Below are 13,421 nucleotides of genomic sequence, written 5' to 3' on the forward strand. Positions count from 1 at the left end.
CATCTCTTGGGTACCTTCTTGTCCTGCAGGTCCGTGGAGAGTTCATAGCTGTCCGACAGGGCCTTTGAGCGCTTTATCTCCTCCTCTTCCTGCTTCCTCAGGGCAACACTGGCTGGCTGGAGGCGCGCCCGCTGAGCCCAGGGAAGGCCCACCCCAGCAGGGGGGCCCCCCATGTGGCTGCTGGTGGGGGGAAGCTGGCTCAGCCGGTAGGGGGGTTGGCTCCCAGGACTATCAACCGCTGTGCTCAGGTCACTGCCTGGGGCATCACCCTCCACACTGTGGGGATGAGATAAGATGAGCCAGGATGTGGGAACAGGAGACAGGCCTGCTGGGCCAGACTGAGAGTGGGTGGACCAGATCCCTTCCCACAGCACCATCCTCCCCAGCCTCCTCACAGATACAGAGACCCCAGTACTTAAAGGCCAGAGGAGAGCCCTACCCCCAAAGTGTTCTTATTCCCCTCACAGTCCTATCCCTTCCCCTTCAGCCCTGTCCCCTCACAGCTCCATCCTCAAATGCCCTCTCCCCCATCACAGACCCCCACCCCATCACACCTCCATCCTTTCAGACTCCTTTCCCTCCAGCCGGGTCTTCTCACTGTCTTGTCCCAAGTCCTACTCTACCCTTAGAGCCTGGTCCCTTCATGGCCAGGTCCCCTCACAGCTTTATCCTCAGACCCGTTGCCTTCCACTCCTACCCCTCAAGTTCCTTTTTCTAATCATCTTAGCCCCTAACAGCTCTGTCCCCAAATCCCTCCTCCCCTGAGGGACCAGTTCCCTTATATCCCCACCCCTTCAGACCTCTTCCCCTCCCAGCCTGATCCCCAGCACCATCCCAGATCAGCTCTGTCCTTAGACCTGAGCCTACTCCTCTCCCCTGCTCACCCAGCCCTGCCCCAGACAGCCCCACCTCTGCCCCCAGAGGCCAGGCTCCAGGCCTGGCCAGTTTTCAGCGTTCCCTGGCTGCCAGGCTGAGGGCTCAGTGACAGTGGGAGGCGCCTCCCACCAGCATTCTCACAGGTAAAGAGCTGCCCTGCGGGGCAACTTCCTTTTTCTCCTCATGGCCTCCTCTGCTCAGCTCGGGGGAGGGGAACAAGGGCGAAGAGTGGTAGGAGCGGGGCACTGGGTCTTGCCCGCCCTGGTTACCCAGAGCTGTTGTTCTGCCAGACCTGCTCCCACGGTGCCATGGCAACCAGGCTGCCAGGGAACTCAGGTGGCGACAGAGCCCAGCGCCCTGAGCCCAGGCAGGCACGGTGAGAAGCCACAGAGATGGGAACAATGGAGGGGGCTTGGGAGGGGGGACAGGCAGGGAGAGGCATGGAGGGGGTTGTGGGGGGAATGGGTATGGCTGAGGCCCAGAGAGTGGTCTGGTTTGGGCAGGCACTGGAGCTCTTGACCAGTGAAAGGGTTAAGGGGCCACTCCCTGGCCCCTACCTGACAGAGGGCAGGGCACAGGACCAGAATGGGGGGCAAGCTGGGGTGGGTGTTGGGAGGCTCCCAGCCATTTCAGGAGTTTGAGCTACAATGGTCTTGCCAGCCTGACAGAAGAACACTTTGGGCTGGGGGCTTAGGGGCTGGGGACGGTGGGGTACAACGTTGGTGCGGGCTCAGCACTAATGAGGGCTCCTGCCCTCTGCTCATCCCTGACCCTTCCAACTGTTAATCTTCAACACTGTCAGGAACAAAGTGGAAACAGACTGAGCGGCTGCCCTGAACCCCAAATGCTCTCTCCTCCCGGGCCTCTGGGGCCTGTGAAGTCTCCCTTCATGGGTCAGAGCCAGCCCAGTGCCCCCCAGGCATCTAAGATGCACCTCTCTCCCCCTCAGGACTGCAGGATCCCACCCACCAGCGTCTCAAACCTCTCCCCTCTCAGCACATGCCTCCCAGTTTTGATCAACTTTGTTCACGAACCATCCATGGTTCCCACTTGCATTCCTCCAATTTCAAAGAGAGAGAGAGAGATAACCCAAGTCCTTGTTGTGGCATTTGAGGCTTCTCCAAGACACAGTAGCTAATGTTTTGTTGTGGTTCCGTTGCTCAGTCATGTCCAACTTTTTGCGATCCCATGGACTGCAGCACACCCAGGCTTCCCTGTCCTTCACTATTTCCCAGACTTTGCTCAAACTCATTTTCATTGAGTCGGTGATGCCATCCAACCATCTCATCCTCTGTTGTTTAGTAAGGCACTATTCTTGTGCTTAGTCACTCAGTCGTGTCTGACTCTGCAATGCTATGGACTGTAGCCCGCCAGGCTCCTCTCTCCATGGGATTCTCCAGGCAAGTATACTGGAGTGGGTTGCCATTTCCTCCTCCAGATCTGCCCCAGCCAGGGATCGAACCCAGGTCTCCCACATTGCAGGCAAATTCTTTACCGTCTGAGCCACCAAGGCTACTATTCTTACTGCTTCACACTTAATAACTTGCTTACTCTTCAAAACAACCCTATGAGGTAGGTATTATTAATCATCTTCATTTTATACATAAAAAAACTGAGGCCCAGAAAGGTTAATAACATATCTATGGTCACACAGCTATTAATGATAGAGTCAGGATTCAAATCCAGGCAGTCTGACTCCAGAATTCACACTCTTAAACATTAAGCCACACTGCAGAGTTGGCTACCAGCCCCCCACCCCATCCACTCTTCCCTCCAATCTTGCCCAAATCCTGTTTCTCCCCAATACTCCCATTGTCCTTTCCACCTTCCCAACTGCTAATACAGTACTTTCCACCTGGAATGCTGTCCCTATCATCTTCTGCCACCTGCAATCTGAGAACCCCCCCTACACACCCTAGTTCCATCAAAAGTTAGGTCATATGCCACCACTAAGAAGCCCTCCTGAAGCCTGCCTCCAGCCAGAAATGATGGCTGATCCTGTTCAGGGCTCCCACACACAGCACATGTCTGTCCTTCTTTTTATGTAGCAGGTTAGCTTTGGCAAAGCGTGACAGCTATTTGTGTTCCTGACTCCCAGAATCCCAGCACAGGAAGAGAGTTTGGTAATCTCCCTGCTAGAGGAGAGCACGAGGCCTGGAACAGAGTAGGTGCTCAGTAAAAGCTTCTGGAGGGAGGAAGTCAGTAAATGAGCTCTGGTGGCTGGGCTAATAAATCCTCTCACCTGATCTCTGACCTCAACTCCAGTCTCCTCTTCCCAATCCATTCTCCATTCTGTGGCTAGAGAGAGCTTTCCAAAGTAGAAATCTGACCATGTTGCTCCCCTAAAACCCTTCCATGGCTTCTCATAACTCATTCAACAAATGACAATTGAGCCTTTTCTACATGCCAGGAACAGCGCTAGGTGCTGGAAATATAATCATAAGCAAGACGTGTGAGTTTTGTTCCCTCAGGGAGGTGACATTCTAGTGGGAGAAGAAGACTATAAATATATACTATCATTTCAGGCAGGGAGAAGTGCTAGGAAGGAAGATACAGCAGGGTGACAAAAGGTGCTGTTTTAGATGTGGTAGTCAGAGAAGGGCTTTCTGAATAAATGGCTTATAATCAGAGAAGTGAGAGAGTGAGCTGTGTGGTTATCTGAGGAAAGAGCAGTCCAGACAGAGGGTAGAGCCAGTGCCAAGGCCCTGAGGTAGAACTGTGCCTGGCATGTTTGAGGAACAGCCAGAAGGCCGGTGTAGCTAGGGCAGAGTCAACAAGGGGAAATGAGATCAGAGAGGCAATGGGAGCCAAAAAGTGAAGGGCACTGAACCTACGATAGAGACATTGGTGTTTGCTATGATTGCGATGAGCAGAGAAGGGACATATCTAACTTATGTTTTACAGGAATCATCATCCATAGGGTAACCTCTAGCTTCCTCACCTCACCATAACCCCACCTTCCTCCTTCCTCACCATGACCATGGATGGTTCTCCTGACCAGACCTCTGCCTCACACACCCTCTGCCCCTTTACCCCAACCTGGTGACCTCCTGCTCTCTTCAACATTTAGCTAAGGTGTGACCTTCCATGTCTTCCTGAGCCCTTCACGCAGGATGGCTTACAGGCCCCTCTTCTGTGCTGCCATAGGGCCCTATAGTCAACTATATCCCTAGAGCAAGGGCATTAACTGGCTCATTGTGTGGGTGTGTGCTTAATCATATCCAACTGTTTGCAACCCCATGGGCTGCAACCCCACCAGGCTCCTCTGTCCATGGGATTTCCCAAGCAAGAATTCTGGGGTGGGTTGCCATGCCCTCCTCCAGGGGCTTCCTGACCCAGGGATCAAACCTGCATCTCTTTTTTCTTTTGCACTGGCAGGTGGGTTCTTTACCATTAGTGCCACCTGGGAAGCCCCTTGAAAGCTTACAATTTACTGAGGCAGGCACCAGTAGCCCCATTTTATAGAGGAGAACACTGAGGCAAGAGGTCACGTAAACTTGCTCGAGGTCACACAGGATGCAAATCCAGAGCCCGGGCTGCCTTCTCATGACATCATGTTGCCTCTCCCTACTTCGGGCCCCGCGCTGCCCCTGGCTTTCAACTCAGTGGCAGTTCTCCCCTCGAGAGCTCTCTCTTCTGCTTTGGTTGCAAAGGTAATAGTGACAGGGAGGTCAAGCTGTCAACACAGCCTCCTAAAAAGGACAGAGATTGAAGGCATCTTACAGATTGCTGACGGAGTGGGACCTGGGGATGTGGGATCCCTTAACTCAGAACCCCCAGAACACCAAGGAACATGCTAACAATGTGGAAAAATCTCTCTTACACAGACTCATATTCTCTCTCTGTGTCTCTCACTCACACACATATATGCACACGCACACACACACACACACATACACACACAGAACATGTTGTGCAGTAACAAGCTGGGTGGACCTAGGTTCAGGTCCTGATGGCCATCCACCCGCTGTGTGAGCCTGGTTGTGTCTCTTTATCTCTATGCACCTCAGTTTCTCATCTTCGTGGAGCTCAAAATGCTATTCCCTCTTTGGATTCCTGGACTTCAGAAAGGCTATGGGAGATGTACCTCTCCCCAGATTCTTCCCAGCCAGGAGCAGGAGCAAAGGAAACACACACACACATATATGCTTGTGCATTACACAAACAACCACAGTATAAAGCTGCAAGTTCTCAGGGCTGGGGAACGAAGGAAGTGCTGGGGGAGCTCAGGAGAAATTTTTCTTGCTGGGGAGGGGGCCAGGGGCTAAGCAGAATAAAAATAAACTCTCACTTACAGTGCACCTTCCCTGTGTCAGGCATTTTCTGCATGTATTTTAACTGCATGGCAAATGGGAAAGAAGAATTAGGATTTCGATTTTGAGGGTGAGGAGAAGGCTCCGAGGGGGAAATTTAGGCCAAAGGTCTCAGGACTAGCAAGTGGCAGAACAGGAATTCAGAGCCCAGAGCCTGCGCTAGTTCCCCTGCTGCCTTGAAGGCTTCCTGGGGTGGGTGGAGTGGGGGAGCTACGGAATAGGGCCTTGCCTAGAAGGAGTCGGTAGAGATGAGGCATGAAGGACCCTGGGAGCCAAGGCACTATGATGGGGAGAAGTGCGGCAGGATGGGCTGTAGGGATTCGGGGTAACATGCCCACGGCAGGGGCACTGACCCACTCCGGCTGCTGCCCCTAATGGGAGGTCTCTCTCCCTCCTTCTCTTTATTGGCACTGCCCAGAGCCAGGCAGCCAGCAGGGGATGGAATCAGGATGCAGTTGCCATGGAAATGAATGGGGGCTGTTGCTATGGATACCATAAGATGAGGGTAAGAGGAAGCTAGGGATGCTGAGGACTATCCCCATGACAACTTGGGCTGAAGTGGGGGACCGGAAGTTAGAGACAAGAAAACAAGACAAGGAGGTCAGCACACCTAGATGAGGAAAGAAACGCTGGGCTCTGGAGGAAGACTGGGCAAGGAGACCAGACCCAGCAGGGGCTGGGGGCAGAGGGGCGGAGGGACTGCAGTCACCTCCCTCTCCCCTGACAGCTTTTCAGCAAGCTGTTTCTGCTGCCCAATCCCAGCGCCATGGAGACTCCAAACCTGAGGCCAGCCCGGCTTGGTACAGGGACTTGCAGGGAAGGGAGAAGCCATCGCAAGGGCTCATTGGGTACCCAGCAGGCAACGTAGGCTTGGGAGCACAGAGATCAGGTTTGAATTTCAGCTCTGCTTCCTTTGCAGCCCTAAAAATAATAGCTCTCATTTACTAAGGACCTACTTTTAGCTAGGCCCAGCAACTCCGCAAGGTCTGGGTTGTTTCCCTTGAAGGGGATAATAGAGATGAAGAAACTGAGATGCAGAGAGATGAAGTCATTTGCCCAAAGTCTCAATGGTCAGCAGTGCAGAAGCCAGGAGTCAAATCATCACTCATGCCTGTACCCACCAGCCCAGCACGGAGCAGCCCCTCTGGAGCCATTCTCCAGCATCCTGTGCCTTCACACAGTGGCACACAGAGGGCCAGACGCTGAGTAAATATTTGTGGAGTGTTTGGGTGAGAAAGTGACCCAGCAGAAAGCAGGAAAGACTGAGATTAAATGGAAGAAATGCCTTTGAGAGCAATGACTCACTGGTTTGCCTGGCCAAGGGTAGAAGATGCTCAGAACTGGCATGGACTTTTTGAACTGTCTAATTCCAGAGATCCAAATTAAGGCTCACAAAGTCAAAGTGACTTGCTTGCTCAGGCTCACACAGGATGAGAACCCCAATCCCCTATCTTCTGGGCCAGCGTCCCACTTGCAGCTTTTTAGCTGAATCCGTCTAGTCCCCACCCCACCCCCAGCCCCGTGAAGCTCCTAGATGTTGGCAACAGCAGGCCCCTTGCACTTCCTAGGCTACAGCGAGCTGATCCATAGTGCCATGCCTGCGCCCAGTCTCTTAGCTTCTTCTGCCCATGGTGTCCTCCCTCTCTCCTCCACCTGCAACCTTCGCTCATCTGGCTGAGCCCATCTCATCCTGTGGCGCCCTGAGCAGGCCAGCCCCGCTGGGAAGTTGGTTCTGACTCACTCCCACTCCCCGCAGACCCTGACAGGATCAGACACCATCCCTTTATGTTTTGTGCACTCTCATGTCACAGGCCGTGTTTGTCACTGGCTAACTTGAGATTCTCTGTTGAAGTGTTCACTGCCTACACTGCTCCTGCTTCCCATGGGCAGTGGCCTGGTGCGATTTACTGCTGTGGACCCTCCCTATGCCCAGGCCAATGCCCCGCAGCTACCTTCATCCCCTAAGACCAGAGCAGGCAGCCATGTGTGTGTGACCATCTAGCTTGACAACTGCCAACCTAAAAGCCACAGCCCCACATGCTCAAAAGCCACTGAAACATATTCTTATGATTATCTCCACCTGGGACACACAGAGAGTCTGCAGGCACAGAAATTTGCCACCTCACACACTCAGCATCCCTCACACCCAGCCTCATACAATCACATTCCCTCAGATACACAACAGTGCACAACCTCTCATCCTTCTCTCACCTGCTGGCCTCATGCATACATGTGCACAGGCACACACTTTCCCCTTACAACTGATAGAAGCCTTCCCCATTCCCATACCATAGGCCCTCACCCACTTCAGTTGCCTACACAGGAGTCTACACCCCCATATCTCCCATGATAGCCATCTGATCTTCAGTTGAGCCCCTGTGCCCCTCAACTTTCATCTCCAATCAAATGAAGGGTAAAGTGGTCTCTCCCTCCACAGCCAAAGGTCACCTAGACTCACACAACCAGCTTGAACAGAACAATCTACATACCATTCCCCAATACAACCCTGGAGCTCTCCACCAGGTTTTGGTCCATGCTGTACCTGACTCTCTAATGCCTCCTTACCTCTCAAACCATCTATTCAAACCCTTCCCAGCCTTCCACTCGTGCCCCTCTTCCTCCAGCAATCCTTGGACACCACCCCCCCCCCAAATGATCCTGACATCTCCCTCCTCTTTGGGCCAGGAACATATTTTGCTCATCACTGAGGCCATATCTGCTCAATCACTTCCGCCCTTCAGGAAAGTACCCTGCCTACTTTCCCAAAGGAATTTTCATCTCCCCTGAGAGATGGAGAACTTAAGGGGAACACAGTCACTGTCTTACTTTCGGTCTCTCGTGGTATTTAGCTTGAAGCCTTGCACACAGTAGGTATTTGAGCAATGTCTTCTGGAAGACTAAATAAAGGAGAGAGGAAGAGAGAGGGAGGGACAGAGGGAGGGGAGAAATAAATGAGAATCTGAATGAGTGAGTGAGGAGCTGAGTTGAGTGCCTAAGTCAGTTAAGCAATGAGTGAAGAGTGAGGCGAGCCTCTGGAAAACTACTGGAGCATGTGAAGGGTATGTTGAAGGGAGGAGGGAAAGAAAGGAGAGGAGAGACTCTCACCAATCACTGTGCAGTTGCCAACCATGCATTAGACCCTATGCTGAGCCCCTTGTGTTTCTTCTTGCTAATCTTCATGACAACCCACAGAGGAAGATCTATTCTCACTATACTCAGGAAGAAAATGAAGCTTAAGGAGAAGAAAATATTTGCCCAAAGTTATACAGAGAGTAAGTGGCAGAACACAAGGTAAACTCAGATTTGTCTAAAAAAAAAAAAAAGGCTCAGAAAGGGAAAGCAGGGGCAACGAGCCCACTTGGGAGTCTCCTGGCTTTGCTCCTAACACAGACTCATCACGGAAGGTGTAGGTCCTACAGCTCACAGACGACACCTTCTGCCTTCCTGCCAACAGCCTCTGGGGATTCTTAGAACCAGCCTCTGGCAGGTGCAGGAAATATTTAGGGTTATTGCATCTGGAGGCAGCGGCTTTCCCTCAGACTCCGAGATCCCTAAAGCTGTAGAATAGGAACCTTGAAAGTACAAAATCAAGGACTCGTAACATCACAGAATGTTAAAAGCATACCATCAGAATTTTTTAAATGGTAGAATCATGAAATCTTAAAACCACCGTATTATAGAATCCCCAAATCACAGCATCATAGAAACAGAAACACATGGAATGTGTCACTGAATTATCCTCTCTTAAATTCATGTAATCATAGTTTCTTAAAATTGTACCATCTCAGATTCACAGAATGTCAGAGCTGGAGGAGCCCTTGGAGATCCTCTGGTCCAACTCCCCCTCCTCCTTTTACACATGGGGAAACTGGGTAGCAGAGAGGCCAAGCCACGTGTCCCAAGTTGACCAGTTCATGCCACCTCAGGCTGAAGAAGGCTCTAGGCTTGCCCATGGCAAGAGCGCAGCACCATTCATTCATTTATTGAGTGCCTTCTGGGTGTTGACAATACCAGGAATCAAACCCTACTCTCTTTCCCAGCCCCTGTTCCCAGCCATGGATAGGAAAGAGGGTAAGGCCCTGGTGGAAATGGGGAGAGGGAAGTGGGTAGGGTGGAATATACATCAGACAGAGAGAAGAGATCAGCTTTTATTGATGGAAATTCTTTTGTACACAGCGACACGCACTCTGAAAGGCCTTTTCCTCCTGATCATATTTACAGAGCACTATGGGAGCGGCAGGGGGCACAGGATGAGGCCGTCAAGCAGAAGAGATGGCAGCAATGGCCACAGCGAGGGAATGAGCAGGCTGGGTCCCAACCCCTTCTGGTCCTCTAAGCCCTAGGCACCCTGCATCTCTGTTTGTGCTCACAGAGGACAGAGGTAGGTCCTTGGGATGTCATTTGGAGACCTCTCCAGGAGTGGCAGGCTCCAGGGTGCCTGGGAAGTGGGGTGCGGGTACGGGAGGGTCCAGGTTTCAAGCTCCAAGCTCTGCTGCTCCCACATTTTAGTCAGACCAAGGGCTCCAGCCTTTATAATTCGGGGGCTGGAGTCCAGGGGAGACAGCAGCAGGGGTGGGAATTCCAAGAAGGGAGTGGACAAAGATGGGGCAGGATGCTTGCCCATCTGGTTCCTGAAGCAGGGACGGGGTCCCATTGGGGATCGCGGGGGTGGGGGCTGGTTAAGGCTTTTGCTTCTGCATAGAAAATGACCCTTGTCCTCTCAGTTACCGAGAGGAGGGACTACTGCACTCGGAGGCCGGACAGCAGAACTGATGAGCGTCTTCCTCTTCCTCTTCCTCAGTCTCCTCCTCCTCCTCCTCTTCCCTGGGGCCAGGAAGGGCAGGGTAGAGGCCACAGGCGGCGGGTGACAGAGAGAGGCAGAGGCATTAGTTTGCAGAGCAGGGGAGATACAAGAAGGGCTGGAACCAGGGAGATGGGGCTAGGATGGGAGTTGGAATGGGAAGGCCAGCGTGACCAACAGGGCCACAGCCATCAGTCTCCCAGGAGCCTGTTGCTCGTCCCCCTCTGGGACTGGCCCTCCCCCACACTCAGGCTGGGCTCCAACTTAAGGTTATACCCAGAGTAAGTAAACTCCTTTTCTGATCAGACTGGTGCCCAACCTTCATTTTAATATAAATAGTAGCAACCAGCTCTGTGCTGGCACTTTGCATGTATCATCTCATTTAACCCCTGCAACAACTCTGCAACATTTTAAAGATGAAGGAATTGAAGCTCTGAGAGATTAGATAACTGCCCAAGGTCACACAGCTGGATGAGTGGTAGAGTCAAGATTTAAACTTGGAAGTTCTTGGAGCTCCAAGTCTCAGGCTCTGCCCAGCAGGCCCTTTGGATAGACTTGCTACTATCTCCAGAAATCCATCCTGCCCTTGAAGGACAAAGATTTGTATCTCCTGAAGGCTTCAGGGTTTGGAATGTGGGAGATGCTTAGAAATGGAGTGTGTGAAGTCCACAGCTTTGGAAGCAAACAGACCTGGGTTCCGAGACCAGCTCTACAAGTGCTTCTAGGCTGTGGCCCCAGGCATGTTAATGCCCCTCTTGGAGCCTTGGTTGCCTCATCTGTACAAATGGGGCTTATGGTGTCAACCTCACAGGATTGTTGCAAGGACCGGAATACATGTCAAGTGCCTGGCAAACAAGAGCGATAAGAACATGGTGATGGTGGTGAGCTGTTCAGGAACTGAACCTAATTAACAAAGTGGCCCTTTGCCACACAGAAGCACCACAGTGGTGGGAGGAATCATTGCAGGAACAAGCACACATTTCTCAGGTCTTGCAGAACAGTACCAGGGACCAGTCACTGGAGCTGGACTACAGTTTCATGGGGTGGATGGACAGGCATGGGAGCTGGGGCAGGACCAGGTGTCTTGAGAGTGAAAACGGTGACAGATCTCCTAGGGCTAGTGAATGAAACAGTCTTACCCTGCTCCCAGACCCCGTGGCTTGGAGGATGAAGGAAATATGGAATCCAGGGTACTGGAGGATCGGGAAGACAGGGGAAGGAAAGCGGATAGGCAAAGGGAAGGCACTACTGTCCACGTGACAGACAAGGGTGCACGGGTGCCCACATGCACGTACACACACTCACACACACACACACACACACACACACCCTCCTCATACTCAGAGCTCCCTCTGACACATTGTTCCACAGACTCACTGAGTCAGCAAAACCACATGAGCCAGGGCTCCAGTCCTGGGCAAACAGCTCCTCCTTTCAGAGTCTCCCATTCCTCATCTATAAAAGGAGACAGAAACTCCACACTTCTCAAGGCTATCACGGGTAACAAATGATCTTCCAGTCCCCCGGCTCGCTCCCCTCCTATCCGAGCCAGGCCCCTGCTGCCCTTCACCTGACACTTCGGTCATCTGATTCTCTCTCTCTACTCTCCTGGACCGCTTTAGGCTTCCTATATCCCACCTTTAAGTGACAATCTCCTGCTCAGACACCCACCTCGGCTCCCCTTTGCTTCCTGCACAAAGTTCAGATTCCTCAACCTGACATTCAAAGCTCCCCCACCCTATGGCCTCACCTGGCCTTTCCTGTCAGGTGGAAGAAGCATAGGCTTTAGAGTTAGACAGACCTGGGTTTAAGTATCAGCCCCACCATCTACTATCTAGGTAACCTTGAGTCCATTTCTTCACCTCTCTAGGACTTACTTTCCTTATCTGCAAAATGAGAAAACACCTATTCTGTAGGTTATGGTGGGAGTAAGTGAATTCAAGTATGTAAAGCACCTGCCACAGGGTAGGTTTGGTGCCTCACACATGGTAACTATTATTGTGACTGTCAGCATCAGTGGCATCAATGTTACCCTGCTCACTCCAGCCCAGCCTTCATGAAACTAGCTTGTCCGTTACTCTGTCAACATGAACCAGCCGTTTCATGCCTCTATGCTTTTGCTGACTCTGTTTCTTTCTCCTGCACAGAGCTTTGCCCTTTGAAATCCTATCTAAACTTCACAACCCCGCTCAATTGCTGCTTCTTGCAAGAAGTCCTCCCTGACTTCCAACCAGAAATATTCTTTGCTTCTTCCTAGCTCCAGCATCCATGCTCTCCATGTTGTTGCTTTGAACTTTTCCACGGCATTTCTTTCACCAATCCCCTCAATGCCCTTGTATTCCCCCTACCACCACCATCTCTGCTTTCCTTCCCTGTGGGAAAGAGAGGACACTTATACTATTTAAGGCCAGTCTCTCCACCCAGGCTCTGGAGCCCACCCCTGCTACCTCCTCCATAACAATCATCCCCTCTCCCTCCAGTATTTCAACCTCTCCCTCTCTGTTGCCTCCTTCCTACCAACATTTATAGAAGCTCAAGTCTCTCCCATCTGGGAATAAAAACCCTCTATCTGCCCCCACATCTCCCTCAAGCAATCACTGTCCCTCTCTCCTCTTCACAGCTAAGCTTCTTGAGAAATTCGTCTACACTGGCCATCTCCACTTCAGTACCTCCCACGGGTTCTTCAACCCACTGCAATCTGCCTCATGTGCCCACCAAGTCACAGAAACTCTTCTTAGTAAGGTCGCCCAGGACCTCCCACTGGTTAAAGCCAATAGACTTTCTCCCACCCTCATCTTCTCCCAGCTATAACATTTGCCACTCTCAACAAGCCCCTCCTGTGTGCAGACGGCTCTTCCCTTCCTCTGCTTCCATGAGCCCACTCCCTGCTGGTTTTCCTCCTACTTCTCAGGACCACCCCCAGCTCCTCTTCCTCTCCCCATTCCTTATATGTTGGTACCTCTTCTCCAGTTCTGCTCTGGTCCTCTTCTCTTTCACTCCACACTCACTGTCCAGGGATCTCATTCCATTCCATAATTTCAGGTATGGCTGAGGACCCCCACATCTCTCTCTCTCTAGCACTGACCTCTCTCCTGGGTCCCACCAAGCCTAATGCTTGCTGGAATCTCCACCAAGATGGCCCTTAGGGCCTTCAGCATCTTACCACTGCAAACCCATCCTCCTGTATTTCCCACCTTCGTGAAGGGGCGCCACCACCCAGTGGCCCAAGCCTAGATTCTTCCTGCTCCTTTAACAAGTGAAGTGAAAGTCACTCAATTGTGTCCATCTCTTTGCGACCCCAACGACTATACAGTCCATGGAATTCTCTAGGCCAGAATACTGGAGTGGGTAGCCTTTCCCTTCTCCAGGGCATCTTCCCAACCCAGGGATCGAACCCAGGTCTCCCGCATTGCAGGCAGATTCTTTACCAG

General features: G+C 52.0%; 1 protein-coding gene and 1 long non-coding RNA gene across 8 annotated transcripts in view; one reads left to right on the top strand and one right to left on the bottom strand.

Moving 5' to 3' along the window:
* The window catches only part of IQSEC2 (IQ motif and Sec7 domain ArfGEF 2), a 77,464-nt gene that overhangs the window by 19,534 nt on the left and 44,509 nt on the right, over positions 1 to 13,421 (bottom strand). For all 6 annotated transcript variants that reach the window (XM_027963362.2, XM_027963361.2, XM_027963366.2 and 3 more), the window contains one exon: positions 15 to 276. In XM_027963362.2, the coding sequence (XP_027819163.1) occupies positions 15 to 276 (262 nt within the window). The remainder of the gene's footprint in view (positions 1 to 14; positions 277 to 13,421) is intronic.
* The window catches only part of LOC121818361 (uncharacterized), a 41,590-nt gene continuing 33,670 nt past the window's right edge, over positions 5,502 to 13,421 (top strand). For both annotated transcript variants that reach the window (XR_009598827.1, XR_009598828.1), the window contains exon 1: positions 5,502 to 9,570. This is a non-coding gene — a long non-coding RNA (uncharacterized LOC121818361). The remainder of the gene's footprint in view (positions 9,571 to 13,421) is intronic.

Source organism: Ovis aries, chromosome X, assembly GCF_016772045.2.
Source record: "Ovis aries strain OAR_USU_Benz2616 breed Rambouillet chromosome X, ARS-UI_Ramb_v3.0, whole genome shotgun sequence".
Lineage (NCBI taxonomy): Eukaryota > Metazoa > Chordata > Mammalia > Artiodactyla > Bovidae > Ovis > Ovis aries.